General features: G+C 36.6%; 1 protein-coding gene across 2 annotated transcripts in view; it reads right to left on the reverse strand.

Moving 5' to 3' along the window:
• GAS2 (growth arrest specific 2) overlaps nucleotides 1–16,193 on the reverse strand; it is a 121,774-nt gene that overhangs the window by 55,508 nt on the left and 50,073 nt on the right. For both annotated transcript variants that reach the window (XM_003412315.4, XM_064288345.1), the window contains exons 4-5: nucleotides 12,613–12,676; nucleotides 3,498–3,639 (exon numbers count right to left, since the gene is read on the reverse strand). In XM_003412315.4, coding sequence (XP_003412363.1) covers nucleotides 3,498–3,639; nucleotides 12,613–12,676 — 206 coding nt within the window. The remainder of the gene's footprint in view (nucleotides 1–3,497; nucleotides 3,640–12,612; nucleotides 12,677–16,193) is intronic.

Raw genomic sequence — 16,193 nt, forward strand, 5'->3', positions numbered from 1 at the left:
TTATATTAGATATATGAAGCTCTGATTTAAACCGTTAGCGAGGCTCATATTACTTTTCTTTTTGCTCCACAGTTCTTGAAATAAAATACTTCAACGGAAAACTATCAATTTAACAAAATGAAAATATTTCAGTGCAGTTGTCCACAATGAAGAATGGAGGGGACTGTCAAGAGACTTCTGTGGTCAAATAAGTTTGAAAAATTCCAGATTAAACAAGCTCTTATTATGGAACTCACCAGAGCCTTTGCTGTGCCAGTGTGCATTGCCAGACTCTAAGTGGGGACTACAGTAAATTGTATTTCTCAAACAAGCCTAACCATAGAATCCCATTTCCCATGGGGCATCTGGTGGTGGTCGTGTTTGATTAAACATCCGTTAAAAAATGCTGGCTTAAAAACCTGCAGAACACAGGATTCTAGCTGGCGATAGTACAGAAATATCCATTTTACAGCATTTACTACATTTAACTAAAACTCCTAACCTGAACAGATGTTTATGCTACAAAACACTGTTTAGTAAACTTTAAAGGAGGTTTTAAGCTCTTCTGAAATCCCTTCCATTGTTTTCAGCTGAAAGAACAGAAGTTGGAGTAGAACAAGTACCTTTGGAGTGACTATGTCGCCATTTCAAAGAGAGTCTCTATCTCATTTTATTTCTTCCAGATTGGAGCATTGGTAAAACTGTTCCATAATCCCTTTCATAGCTGTTTCACCAACTCCTCTCTCTGCTCATTTCTTCCCTTCTCAAGGATGAGGGAGGGCCAAACAAGACACAAGCTGCTAAAGATAGGGAGCCATTTTAGCTACCTCTCCCAGGTTCATGTAAATAGCTTCAAGTGATAGAATTTCCTCCCTCTGCAAAGCAACAGGAGAATTGAGAAGTACATGCATTTCCAGGGCACGTGGCTGATCCAGTTAAATAGGACAAGGGGGAAGGATTTTTCAAATTTACCCAGGTTATTTATCCTACAAACATAGTGTTGGATAGATATAGATTGATAAAGTATGGTCCTTGCCTTTGAGATCAAGGACCACCCATAATAGACTTTTCACACAATAAAGTAAATAACTCATTATTGAATCTATGGTAAAAAGTATATAGAAACAGTACAGGTAATAGAAACAGTACAGGTATCAAAGAATAATTTGTCAATATTACTGGGGATGGACGGTGCCAAGAAAAGCTTTATACAGGAGATAACACGATCTGAATTTTAACAAGAAGAAAACATGTTTGAAAGAAGATTTAAAAGGTGGGTAGGAGGAAGTGTGATGATTAAACCAAGTGAGAGAAAGCACAGGGTATAAAATGTACTTGGAATTTGGGATTAGTGGGCATGATTACATATAACTACATCGGAACACAAGGTGTCCAAGGGAGAAAAGGTTGGGGAACAGGCAATAGGCCGGGACATGGAAGGCTTATCTAACATGTAAATGAGTTTGGGCTTTACTCAGGATAATACGTGACACATCTGTAGAAGTTTAATCAAATATGAGTTGCATTTGGGTTGATTACTCTTGTAGCAGCGATGTTTGTGGAAAATTTTCAAGAAGAGAGTGAGTAACTGTCATATTCTAAGAAGAATTCTTATAATTTGAGGACTAAAAAGAAAAATCCCTTGATTAAGTAATCTATTCATTAGAAAGTTAAGAGTAACATTGGCCATGGAATCTTCAGTGGCTGGAATCCTTACCACAATGTGTTGAAGAAAATGAACAGAGGTGAGAGCTGAGAGGAAAAGGAGAAAGAACAAGCATAGTAGCCAGAGAGAAACATACTTACAAGAGAAAGACTAAAGGAACATCTTACCCTAAAGAAAGTCTAATCCAAAAAATATAACTGAGAGAGAGGAAAATTGTTCTCATTGATATATAAACAAGGCACCATTGCCTACTATTAGAATTCCCTGGGTGGTGGAAATGGTTAACAGGCTCACCTGCTAACTGATAGGTTGTAGGTTTGAGTCCAGCCAGGAGCACCTCAGAAGAAAAGAATGGCAATCTACTTCCAAAAACTCAGTCTTTGGAAACCCTATGGGGCACCGTTCTACTCTGACACAGTATAGGTTATAGTGTCATACGGGGAAAGAAAAAGATGCAGAATCTCTCTTTCTACATCCATCAATCAGGTATTTTCCCAGATATTTTCAGTTCAGACCCCACAGAAAGACACCCCCAGCTCTGATCAGCATTCCTTTTCAGACCTGCCTACTCTGTACAGCTGCCATTATGCGGTGCTGGCTTCTAAAGATTCACTTCATATATGTGAGAATACTTCAGTCTAATGCCACTGGTGCTACCATTTTCTATAAAATTATACACATCTATAACTCTGCAAATGAGAGAAAACTTTACATGAACAATATCCCAGTCACCCATGATTTAATTCTTTTATTGTTATATATATATATATATATTTTTATGCTTGTACCGAAAGACAATGTGTGTATGTGGGTATATACTACGCATAATCAAGTATAACCATAATCTGTTATAACCAAGAACTACTTGACTGCAGAGATAACCTGAGAGCTTCAATTCACCCTGTTTGTTGTGACACCCAGAGTTATTTCAGCTGAAACTGTAGTTCTAAAGTTATATGTAAAATATTTCCTAATTGATCAAAAATTGTGACTCAAGGACTCTCTGCTCAACAGAGACTAAGCCCTCGGAGAGTCAGACAAAACTGGGTTGGAATCTAAGCTCCTCTCCTCCCCTCAGCAGGTAACTAAGCTTCTAAATTTCGGTTTCCTCAATAAGAAGCACCCATTACAGATACCAAAGCACTTGGAAAACAATGCTAGATCCTGGCCCATCAAGGGCAGTGAGAAAAGGGCAGTTATCTTCTCTGTGATATGTTTGCTTTGCCTTCTTTAAGGGAAAGATCCTGTGCTTTAGGCTTCTTCTCTGTGAAATGAGGGACCAGGAACCATTAACAACAAGGCTTTAGCTTTTTCCAATATAATCTTCAGGTAATTCATTTACTTTTCTAAACATTTAGGTAGTACTCAGCAGAATTGTTGTTGTCAGGTGTCCTCGAGTCAGTTCCGACTCATAGCAACCCTATGCACAACAGAACGAAACACTGCCCAGTCCTGCGTTATCCTCACAATCGTTGTTATGCTTCAGCCCATTGTTGCAGCCACTGTGCCAGTCCGTCCCGTTGAGGGTCTTCCTCTTTTTCGCTGACCTTCTACTTTATCGAGTATGATGCCTTTCTCCAGGGACTGATCCCGCCTGATAACATGTCCAAAGTATGTGGGACATAGTCTCTCCATCCTTGCTTCTAAGGAACATTCTTGTGGGGAGACTACATCTCAGCAGAATTAAGTGACACTCCTGGCCAGGTTTAAATCTCAACACACAAACTTTTCCTCAGGAATTTTAATGAAATTGAAACAGATAAAGGTTAGACTGAGTCAAGAATGTACAGAATAAGTTTTGTGATTCAAAAACTACTAACTGCTAGTAAGATGTCTGACCAATTGTACTTACTGCATCATCCAGTAAGTTCCCCGTACTCTTTTTTCCAGAAGATTTTGATGAAGGAGAAGGCAAAGGAGAAGGGGCAGAAAGTGTTTCTTCTTGTTCAATCTCTTTTTCCAATTTTATCAAACCAGGAGGCTCCACGCCATACCTTTTAAAATACACCAGATCAAAAACACATGCATAACTTAGAGTGATGCGTTTACCATATGTTACATTTGATTATGAACACTCTAGGAGCAAATTGCTCACCTTTAAAAAAGCATTAACTTTTTCTGGCATTGAAACCGTAAACTATTACATCAGCATCCTTTTGAGCAAGGAAAAAACACATATACCTGCTGTGTATGTACGTGTACATATATGAATACACATCGAGTAGCATACTAAGAATAAACAAAAATATATTGAATAAACAACATAAAAACCATCTAAAAATTAGTCTTTGGCATTCACATTTACCATTCTTAACAATATTAGTGTTGTAATTAAACCCCTAATTTGAACACAAGCTCCTTAAAGATGAAGGTAGAGTCAGAGAGTTAGGGTCAAGACTGACAATGTCAATGCCCAGAATAAACACCTTTAAGAGATTTAACAAAGAAGTTCATTGTTAATTGTACACCTAGTGCAGGTAAAGAACAAGGCACTATGGGTCATAGAGTAGCATAGGTCATGTTCTTAAGAACAATATAATAAATGAATATGTAGTATAACTGAGGAAAAAATTGAGACAAAACACTTAGAGAAATAATATAGAATATTAAATGATGAATTGTGTATTATAAATTATAAATGTCAGAAAAGTTCAGAAAAAGAGAGATGTAATTGTTATCAGCAAATTTATCTCCCATAATTATATTTTTCTTAAAACTAGGTCTATTTTCCTGGATATATATCCAAGATAATTCTTTGAGATTGGGACTTGTGGGATCGTCTAGTTATACCCTCTCATTTTTTATAGTTAAGAATATAGATTCAGAGAAAGTATATAACTATCTAGGAGCAGGACATGGACTCCAGTGCAGGTTTTCTGACTTCAGGGCTGACACCATTTTTCCCTAACATTTTAATTAGATGATCTACAAGTGTTGGAGATGAGAGAAAAGCTGAGTTATGGATAACCTACTAAACAAACTGGAGATAAATAAATATGCTGATTGTATGTCCAGTACTTTAGGCTGAATCATATATTTGTATATCATTAAATGCAAAAGCTTAAATTATTGCCCTGTTCTAATGGCTTGTTATTTGAACTGACCTCACTATACATGTGTTTAGTACACAGCTTTAAGTGAAAGCAATTTCTCCACTCCAGATGTTTTGTCCTTGTAGAACCCACCCATTGCCATAATGACCCTATAAGACAGATTAGAACTGCCCCATAGAGTTTCCAAGGAATTCTTGGTGGATTTGAACTGCTGACCTTTTGGTTAACAGCTAAACTCTTAACTACTACACCACCAGGGTTTCCTTGTAGAGGATGTTCAATTAGTTTGACTCCTAGTCTCCTTCCTTCTTTACTCACTTCTCCTCAGGGAGGATGAAGGAATTTATCAGATCGGTAAATCTGAGAAAATAAACTGAGCACGTTTCACTCAGTTCAGCCTTCCTCCCCTAGGGAGGGAGCTGCCCACAGTGAGGCCTCCATGAAGAGCCCATCCTGTCCCATCTCTGCTTATGACTGGGTAGTTAATTTGCTTCATTCTGGAGTTCAGGTAAAGACACTAGCCATGTGTTTCAACTTGGACTTTAAAATAATAAAGGCGATATTTGATGTTTCATCTGCTGCTCTTTTTATTTTCTACTTTTTGAGAATTCAGGTGGAAAGGAGTGGGGGCAGGGGTGCTGTATACTGGGTGCTCTTTAAGGGCAGGAAAACTAAGAATTTAAAATTCAGTACAAAACAGGTAAACTGGCAAAACGCAACTGAACAACTGTTATTTTGAGAATTGCCTGCAGTGAACAGATGAATTTTGAGTTACATAAATCATTACCTAAAAAATTTAGGCACCATTTATCATAGTTTTAACATTTTATACATATTTACCAATTAATGGGACGTTGGTAGAAACGTGCTGGACTGCAGGTTCTGTAACCACAGAGACCCCTGTCTACCTGGCTCATGGCTTCCCAACATCCACCGTGGATGCTGATACACAGTACATACTCAGTAGCTACCTTGGGAATAAAAAAAGTTTAATGTATTCTCACATAACAAAGATTTCAGATTCAAAAATGGTTTTGGTCTCAGTGTTTTTGATCCCCTGAAATTCAACTATCAATTTAATAGAACAGGTCAACATTAAATATACAAAAATGCTCTACCAAAAAAAGAAAAAAGATTTTCTAGAAGAACTTAAACCTTGTCTGAAACTAAAGCACTTTTTTTTTTCCTAATACTTGTTAATTACCCTGAACTCTACACAGCATCTCATTACCTCTGGCAGGTGCTAGCAATATTCACATTTGTTTATCTTTCTTCCCTGAGGTAGGCTTGAACTAACTGTGCCATTAACCTACTCTTTAAGTTTCAGCAAATCACTTAACCTCTAAGAGCCTGTTTTCTATCAAGAAAATAGAGACGATACTAGCCTACTCTAGAGTTCTAGTGTAGCGGCGGTGGAAGGGAGAAGGAAGAAGGTTAGAAAAGCAACCATATTGAACATCTTCAATGTGTATGGCACAGTGGGACATCTTAACATACATTATTTCTGAACCTAAGTTTTACTTCAATGGTAAAACAGGAATTCTAACTCCCATGTTTTAATATTGTTACAAGAAATTAAAACAGTATATACTGCATGCATAGAACAGTGTCTGGCACTTGGCACAACCTTTGAGATTGCTGTTGATAAGTTAATTGATTTATCAAGGGTCAAGGAGTTCCTGGGTGGCAAAAATGGTTAAGCATTTGACTACTAACTGAAAGGTTGTCAGTTCAAACCCACCCAGAGGCACCTCGAAAGTAAGGCCTGGTGAACTGCTTCGAAAAGGTTGCAGTCTTGAAAACCCTATGGAGCAGTTCTACTGTGCACATATGGGGTCGCCATGAGTCAGCATCAGCTCGCTGGCAACTCACAAGAGCAACAATAGCATCAAGGATCACAGACCCAAGAAACTGCAGCACTGAGAGCCTGTAGCCAAAGTTTTTGCTCTTTTGAATATACTGTACCACCAACTGAAATAATGTAACAATTTTCAACAATTAAAGTGTTATTCAGAAGCAAAGTACTAGGCTCCCTTTAGCAGACTAGACTCAGCTTTGCTACTAACTCATTGGATGATCTTGGGCAATTCTTTTCATCTCTCTAGACCTCTTTGGGTTCTTAGTTCCATCAAGGCATAAAATTCAATTATGTTTAAGTTTCTTAAGAGAATAAAATAAACTTGACCATAAGGCTGGAGAATTTTAACACACTAGAAGTCACAGGCAATTAAAGTTCCATCATAAAGAAAATACCATATTTGAAAGTATAAATCAGGCCAAATGGAAAATAGGATTTCATTCGTAACTGTCAGTGGATTCGTGCCACCTTTAAGGAACAGGCTGCATAATTTTTGCTGGTATTTTAAAAAGTGAAATAATAAGAAAAAACATGTTATTAGAGTAACAACAGGCTCTGCTCCATATCCAATACAAGAAAAGTAGCCAAAGTTTGAATAAAATTGGTAACAAAATTATACATAGAAAACCATGCCCTGGAGATATATATATATACATAATTTTCTTTTCAATATGGGAATGCTGGAAATTAGCTATGCCGCTGCACACAGAAATCAAAACTAAGCTCCAAATCTCTGCTTATATTGGCTTTTGAGTGCTTCAAGCTGCCTAAGGTACAGTCAGCCAATCCTAAAACGCACACTTAAATACGATTCATTGACTTCCTGTCTGTCTGGAGATGTCAACAGGCTGTAAATCATGAAATTTCCCTTGGGTTGGGGGCCCACACCTGCAAGTTAACTTAGTCACCAAATAGGCCTTTTCTCTTCTCTCCAAAAGGCTGTTCATTCTGGTTTCCATGATTAACTTTATACCATTTCTCATTTCTAGTTTATCTACGAGGTTTTCACAAGTTTATACTATTTTCCATTCTTTTCCAACTACATGATTTTAGAACCTTAGAGGAGGAAACTATTGTTCTCAAACGGAATACATTTCAAGCTAAAGATAGCAAGAAGGCTGACCTCACTAAAGCCAAATCCTCACATGCGTACACCACAGTGATATGGAAGTAGAGTGGCTACTCGAGGGCAATGCATTTTTTTTTTTATCTCATTTTAAAAGAAAATGCAAAGTACTAGTGAAAGGTTCTGATGGTTAATGACTTTATTATGAGATTCTAGGAATGGATTTCCTATTCTCCTAGCACATGACACAACTTTTAAGATTGCTTTAGATAAAATAACTGAGCTCCCAAAGTGAGCCTTAAACTAGAAATCTACTCAAACTATTTAACAGTCTATAATTCACAAACAAAAGACATTTGGGGCCCACTTTACTGGGATTAGAAACCAAACCAAACCCACTGCCGTCAAGTTGATTCCAACTCATAGTGACCCTACAGGACAGAATGGAACTACGCCACAGGGTTTCTAAGGAGCAGCTGGTGGATCAGAACAGCCTATTTTTTGGTTAGTGGCTGAGCTCTTAACCACTGCATCACCAGAGCTCCTTACCAGGGTTGTCCTTGGTAGGTGTCGTCCAGTGGACTCTAACTCACAGCGACCCTATAGGACAGGTTAGAACTGCCCCATAGGATTTCAAAGGAGTAGCTGGTGGATTTGAACTGCCAACCTTTCTGATTAGCATCTGAACTCTTAACCACTATGCCACCAGGGCTCCTATTAGGGTGAGAGGGATAAATTTTATGGCCAAATGATAGAAATACCCCTTCTGAAGGCATGCAACAGACAATTTATGAATTCTTGAAAGATTTTTTTTTTTTGACCCATTTATCTTATGTTTTAAAGCAGTTTAAAGACAGATTTAATTGGAAGAAAATTTCACCTATGTGAAAACCTGATATTTTTAGAAATCAGATTCAAGTGCTTTGACTAGGATATTATTATAGCCAATTAATTATTCTTATATAAGAATATTTTGCTTTTTAACAGAATTGCCTTTCATTATGCCATGGATTGAAATGAAAGACTAAAGAAAATATTCAAGAAGTATATTTATTTGGAATGGCCATAAATTGTGTTCAAAATCAAGGAAGTAGTCAAAAATAAAAATCACATAAAGCCATAAATCAAAATATCTAAAGCTTTTACTTTTATCATAAAGATAATCTTAATTCTATAGCCTGTCAATATACTGGATTCATAGTAACTTTTTTTTTCATCAACGAAGGTCAACACACTGTCATTAAAAAGTTCTCTGAGGTTTTATTAACCTGCTGCTGCTGACTGTTTTACTTTTCAGAAGGCAAACTGACACGCTTTCTGAAATATTAGCAGAGGGATTTCACTCTCCAGTGATGATAGTTCTATTTAGTTGAAAATAAGAGGCAATTTTCCCCGTGAGTACAAACATAAGTGGTCTCATTTTCCCACCCCAGAACTCAGAGAAGCCCACAGCTCTCAGGAGGGCTTCACCAGTGTTCTCAGGCAGGAGAACAAGGCAGAGAATCTGAAAGCATACGGAGAATCATTTGTGAAGTGATGTTGATGCTTGTAAGATGATACTCGTGTAATTTTGAGAAGTAAATGCTTATATATCCAAATATAAAAAAGTATCATGTATCAGTGATGAAAAACTCATAAGACTGTACTGGGGACTTTGGTAAGGTCTGAACCCAACTGTAGCGTGTGCAAATTAATGTTGTATCTTTGAAAGCACTCTTAAACTCACTTCTAGTCTTGGATAAAGCTGTTTTAACTCAATTATTTGTGAAATCCACCCTGGGGGAAGGGCTAGAAGAGGGAAGGAAGGAGCACAAATTTCACTGTCTAGAGATTGGTTTAACACATCCAAAGTAAAATTTAGGAGTAAAATTAGACTTGGGTGATGAATTTCCCTTTTCCTTTAACTGATGCTTTGAATAGCAGGAAAGATAGTGTGGTTTGAGTGTATCGGGTTGCTGTTTATAAGGCACAGCTGAACTTCCATTAAAATAAAAAAAAAAATCTTCAAATGTGTACAAAGGAAGAAATTTAAATAGAAATTTATACTTAAATGTTCCATCTATCGGGTTGGTATTAGATTATTTAACATCACGGTAAATGTAACAGCCAAAGTTACAGTATGATTAAGTATCAGCATATTTTCTCATTCTAGGTGTAAGTGTACAAGACAAAAGTCAAAATTTACAAATTGGATATTGTAATGCCATGGTTATTTTAATCCCTACATAATTCTCTCGTGAAATCAATATATTTTTTTCTAATGTGAACACCAGCTTTCATGGTCATAAAGTATGGTCAGAAATGGAGCAACCCAGAATCACAATTTTAAAATTATAAAAAAGAAAAACTTAATATGCTGCTCCACCTTGCAATTGACAGGTCATTAGAATTGCCTTTCATTACCTGAGATTATAATTTCTTTCAGTCTATGGCAAAGGGCAATTTATGCCAGAGTCAGAGCGGAGGATAATTCGTAAAGGAATTTTGTCACTGGTAGCATGTCTTCTCCCTTCAATGATTCCACCATAGTTAAAATGTTCAGTTCAGCAAGATTCCTAACCAGAGTGCTGAGATAATAAAAAGCATATACACAAAATAAAATAAAACCCAGAAAGCGGGCAAATAATATAAGCTAAACGAGAGAAAAATGTCAATTCCTGGCTATTCTAGAGATAGTGCAACTCTCTCTCATTATCTCCATGCCACAGTTTTCAGAATCATGATGCTTATCTGATTTATATATTTAGATTATCAAAGCAACAAAATGGAATCTAGCATTTTAGAATATTTTAAAGGTAAGATTAAAACAACTAAACAAAACTTTTTCTGCCAAATCCTCGGTTAAATAGAAAATACACCTCATCCAGCTTCTCCTACTCTAGTTATTTCAGTGGTGGCAGGGCATTTATTTTGATTTTACTTTGTGTGTTTTCCACCCCCCTGTATTGTAAATAGGAGCCCTGGTGGTAAAGTGATTAACAGCTCAGCTGCTATACAAAAGATCAGCAGTTCAAATCCACTAGCCCCTCCTTGGAAACCCCATGGGGCAGTTCTACTCTGTCCTGTAGGGTCACTATTAATCTGAATCAACTCAATGGCAATGGGTTTTTTTTTTTTTTTTTGTATTGTAAATGGAAGCCCCTGGGTGGTGACAACAGTAACATGTTCAACTGCTAACCTGAATGTTGGAGATTTGAGTTCTCCTAGAGGTGCCTTGGAAGAAAGACCTGGAGACCAACTTCTGAAAAATCAGCCATTGAAAACCCTATGGAGCACAGTTTTATTCTGACACACACAGGGTTGCCACGAGTTGGTGTTGGCAACTTGTGGTGGTAGTGCTATTTTTAACTTCTTCATTCTTAGAGGCTAGCAGCTGGGTCCTTTTTATTCCTTTGGCTCAGAGCTGTTTCTCCTGCAGACCAGAAGCTAGCTTTAAGTTTGGTGTGGGAGTGAGTTTGGCAGCATCCTAGGAGTAGCTGGTAACTTTGTCCTGGTCCCTCACAGAACCCATGAAGGCGGCAGCACTGAAAGGGGAATGGAATCCTATGAAGCAGCCAGATGCTATAAGCTTTTAAAGGTCCATGAGAGCTAGAATTGTGCCTGGGTAGTGGAGACCTGAATGGATTGAAGACTGGTGTCCTCTCTCAGCAACTTTGGCACAATCTCTGGGGGAAGGAAAGGGGGGTAGGGGAGCCTCCAAATGTCTCAGATCAGATTGGTGATTTCTTTACACCTTGTTGAGTGGAGATTCAGTCCTATTAATTTGAATGAATAAATAAATAAAAGCAATCATTCTTGTACCCGACTATTGTGGTAAAGTAAATTTCACACCTGGTGTGTCATTAGTTATGACTATGTGAACTACAATGTTTTAAAGAACTTGGGGTAACTTCTTCTGAATACAGGTTAATTTTATATTTGTTCAAAAAAGATCTATCATTGGAAGCAAGTTATCCACCCATTGCTGTAATTTGCCCATCTGGTATTTTCTTTTCCTTTAGAAATTTTCTTCAGAAATTTTTATTTTCTTTAGGAATTTAGAATTTAGAAATTCTCTATTTGAGAATTTACTCCCAGAGCTAACTCTCACTTCATCTTATTAATAGTTTATCTGATCTCAGCCATAAAAGTATTGCCATATCTGGCCCACAAAACGTTTTAAAATTAATCCTGAATTATTATTCTACATCAAGATCCTTTCCAAACCTTGTTTCTCCATTTCTAGGCCTGTGGGTTTCATAGAACTATCAGAAGCCCTGTTTTATTAGGGGCAAAATAATAGAAAGGAAGGCATGAAACCAAAGCAAGCCCGCTTACCTAAAACAATCCCTACCTCTGCTTCTTTTAGCTATGGTTTCTGGTATTTCTTCTTCTTTTTATTTTTTTTTATCTTTTTTCAAAAGAAAAAGATTCAAAATATGTCTTTACATAAAGATACAATTCTATGCCTTTCACTAATCATAAACACAGAAAATAATGTTTAAAATACCCCCCACCCCACTCAGGGATGGAAACTAAAACAGGTCAGAGGTGAGAATTTTAATAGGGTGAAAATGGAGAAAAAGAAAAAGGAGGTATTAAAATTAAAAAAACAAAAAAGGAGAGAGGGAGTAACGGAGGAGAAAAGGAGGGAAGGAAGGAATAAGAAAGGGATGGGCATGTACTTTCCACTAAGGAAAGAGTAACTGTTAAATAAAATACCATGTATAAGATTTTATCCCCTTAAGAAAGAGTTGGAGGGAAAATATTTTTGATTCAAGGAGGTTTATCAAGTGCTTAGATACAATGACTTTGACAGCAAGATCATGATGTTAAGAACATGGCATACTTTTGTTTGAATTGCTTTCTAGATGTTCATACTAATCATATTTGAATGAGCAGCTTCTGCCCATTAAAGTTAAGCACCAGCAATGAAGAGCCAGCAAGCTTCTCCATTGCTTGGTTGCTGAGATGATCTATGTCTCTCCATCATAGCAGTAGTTGGACTTACCTGGCTGCAATCCGGCCAAGCTCTAGCAAACAGAGACACACTTCTCTGGGTTGCTTGTGAAGGACTGAAAGACAAGACAGAGGGGGCACTTTTATAGTAGAAAGGATTGTAATGCAGCTCAACAGAGAACACTCTTGTGGATGGTCCCCATCCCTCATGCTCCCAGGAAATGAACTAGTCTACACACACATTTTCATTCTGACATTCACAGAAACCATCCTATACCACAGTGTCCTTAGCACTACTCAAGACATAAAGCGCCTTTCAAAATTCTTTGCCCGACCTTTCCTAAAAGCTGTTAGTCTAAGGAAATCTCACCCTGAGAATATTTCCTTCAATTAGTTAATGATAGTAAGTCAGTATTGGAAACATATGTAGCTGGAATTATGATATAAATAGTTGATAGATGTTTGAAAACACACAGCATGCAAAGCTCATGGAGAAAAGACTGGCTTTTAAAACTCCAGGGTCTACCTTTACCAGTGATTTTAGCAGTAGTAATTCAATGAATACGGGTAAATACTATACAACACAGTCTTTTGTTATCCTCCAAATACTGATTAATGTGAAATGAGACATTGAAACTTGATGCCCTCTCCTAATCAAATCTGATTAAATACTTAAGAAAGAAAAACTCCTTCAGCTGAGTGGATTTTGTAAATATTTACCAATCTACCATCAGCCTGGTTTGCCCATCAGATGAGAAAATTAGAATGCACTGTGCTGTGCATTTATATTTCTATTTTAACATAATCATATTGCTTAATAAATATGTTTTACTGATAGCTTTAGACACATTCATAATGGTGATAAATCATATTTGTGTTTGTTGAGCCTATCAGAGGAGTATGCAGGGCTTATGCTACTCTTTTATAAGCAAGATTAGGGAATTAAAAAATGTCATTTTTCAAAATATCTAATAAAGAGAACAGATATTAGAAGATAGTATTTCATTAAGAACAGTCTTCACACAGACTTGATTAATAAGCTAATAACTGAAGATATAGCTTATAAATAAATTTTAAAAAATAATTATAATGCTTTAATTCTTAAATATAGAATTTTTGTAATGATTCCATTTCCCAGCATTATGTGATTCCCTTCACTTAAGCATCAGACTCTTCCTCCTCACAGATTGTGGTAATCCCAATATTTGGCCTACTGACACCACCATGGAATTCTGTGGGAGCGTGTGATAAATGGGAAAATACTTTTAAGAAGTATGTAATTTTGTTTATAATCTTATTATTATCTGGCTTTAAAGTATCATTTTAAAAACTTTTACAATAAATTCTAATTCTTATTAGTAACGCTCATTAAAATAGAATTGATTATGGAAAATCTGAATTATGGAATATTTCCATTCTTGATAATAAAAATTTTAGTTTCAGTTGACCTTTACAGATTTTCATTTGACCTTCACAGACTGTCACAAAACCCTAGTCAGGCGAGCCTCAAATTAGTTCTAATTAAAGGGACTTAAAATAAAGATAATTACTACCTTCAATTTCAAATGTACTATTAGTTGACTCAGGGAGTCTTGGTGGTGTAGTGGCTAAGCGCTCAGCTGCTAACCAAAAGGTCAGCAGTTCAAGCCTACCAGCCACTCTGTGGGAGAAACACCCACTCCACAGGAGAAAGATGTGGCAGTCTGCTTCTGCGAAGATTACAACCTTGGTCACTCTATGGGACAGCTCTACTCTGTGCTGTAGGGTCTCTATGAGTTGGAATGGACTTGACCACGACAGGTTTCTTTTCAAATCAGCTGACTGGCTACAAGGATACAAACTTCACAACTTTTGACACATTAAATCAACTTCAGTGCAATGCAACATATGGGCTGTAAAATTACACAGGCATCCATTTCAGACAGAGAACAATAATAAATGTCACAAAAGAAATATAATAAAAGCAAAAGGATGAAAATCAATCTTCTCATCTAGAAAATCAGTTTCTTCTGATTTGGACTTTTTCACCTTGTCCATGGTACAAAATAACAAACAAGAGCTTTGAGTGGGAGAAATGACTACATAAAATCTGAGGAACATTTTCAGGCCCTATTAATATCCTCATCTTAAGTGAAAGCCGTGAGAGGCGAGTGGCTGAAGCTCCAGGAGCCCTGGATACAACTTCATGTATTTCTTGATGGAAACAGTATAAAAATATGGAAATCATTCACGAACAGAACAATTAAAGTGGATGTGCAGGAAATAACTGACTATAAAAAGTACTACCTGACACAAATATAATGGTTCTTTAACCAGCTTATTGTACATCTTCTTAGGACTGTGGCAACATTGGTACGTTTGGTATGTAAATACATATTACCAAAAAAATTATATAATTTATATTTATTCTGAAAAAGAAAACAATGAAAGGTAATTACTCTATTACCCACATCTGATTTGTCTATTTTTAGAAAACAGACAAATCAAATGTGGGTAATATAGAAAAGACAACGTGATGTTTAGGATGCATAATTATTTTGTATTTGTTTGCTTCCTCAATTTGGCCATCAATTTAAGACAGGTTTTGTGGGCCATACATTGAATGCTGACTCTAACACTGACTCACTACAAAATCATTTTGGAAAATTGGAAAGACACTGCATGATTCTCTATTTTGTCTTCTTAACAGAGCCAAGTCATAGAATTTAAGGCAAATCAACCTCTTCCGCTGCATCAGCTCTTAGGAAAATGCTAAGACAAAGATAATGATTGACTTCCCAGTTTTCTTGGAAAATACATTCTCTTAGAAAGCAATAAAATACTTCAAGACAGGCCAATAATACTGCCTCCCATGTTTTTCAAATATTGGACGTACCATAAGTGGCATATGTGGCAAAAAAAATCAATATTTGATAACTATGAATGAAATAATGCTAAAGAGATTCACCACTTCTACAGTAGAACAGAATAGTTCCGCAGAAAGCATTGGATCTCTTAATATCGAAGATGATAAAGATTATGTGATGGAGACAGCAGTGTTGACGATGAGCAAATTGGATAAAGACTAAAAAGTTACCTATCTATGAATGTGAGGAAAGGCAAGAATTTAAATTATGTAATATTAATTGCAAATGCAAACACTCATCACTGTAAAATTAAATTTCAGAGTCTTCAAGTATCTCTATTTCATATAAGAGGTGACCTTGTTTGATTTTTGCACTAAAGAAAGTTCTAATCTAATGTTAACAGATGGGAGGGTAAAGTGATCCTGGGCATGGGCCAGAAACATCTAGGTGTGAATGTCAGCTCTGACACTTACTAATCGTGTTATTCTGGGAGGTTACCCTATAAAACTTCAGAATTCTGAGGGAAAAAATAGTGTCTACCTCACGATATAGTCGTGAGGATTAAACAAAATAAAATTTGCTGTTATTCTTAGCACAGTGTTTGGTACATAATAAACAACTGCCCGATTTTTTTTTATTAATATTGTTGTTGTTATTGTTAACTCTTTTCTTTAATATTATTTTCATTTGGCTTAGTCAATTAACATTAGTTCACTTTTTTTTTTCTATGAGCACTTTGAGTACCTATCATGTGTCAGTCACTATGTTAAGGATGGATGAAACCTTG

The sequence above is a fragment of the Loxodonta africana genome, chromosome 7, assembly GCF_030014295.1.
Source record: "Loxodonta africana isolate mLoxAfr1 chromosome 7, mLoxAfr1.hap2, whole genome shotgun sequence".
Taxonomy (NCBI): Eukaryota; Metazoa; Chordata; class Mammalia; order Proboscidea; family Elephantidae; genus Loxodonta; species Loxodonta africana.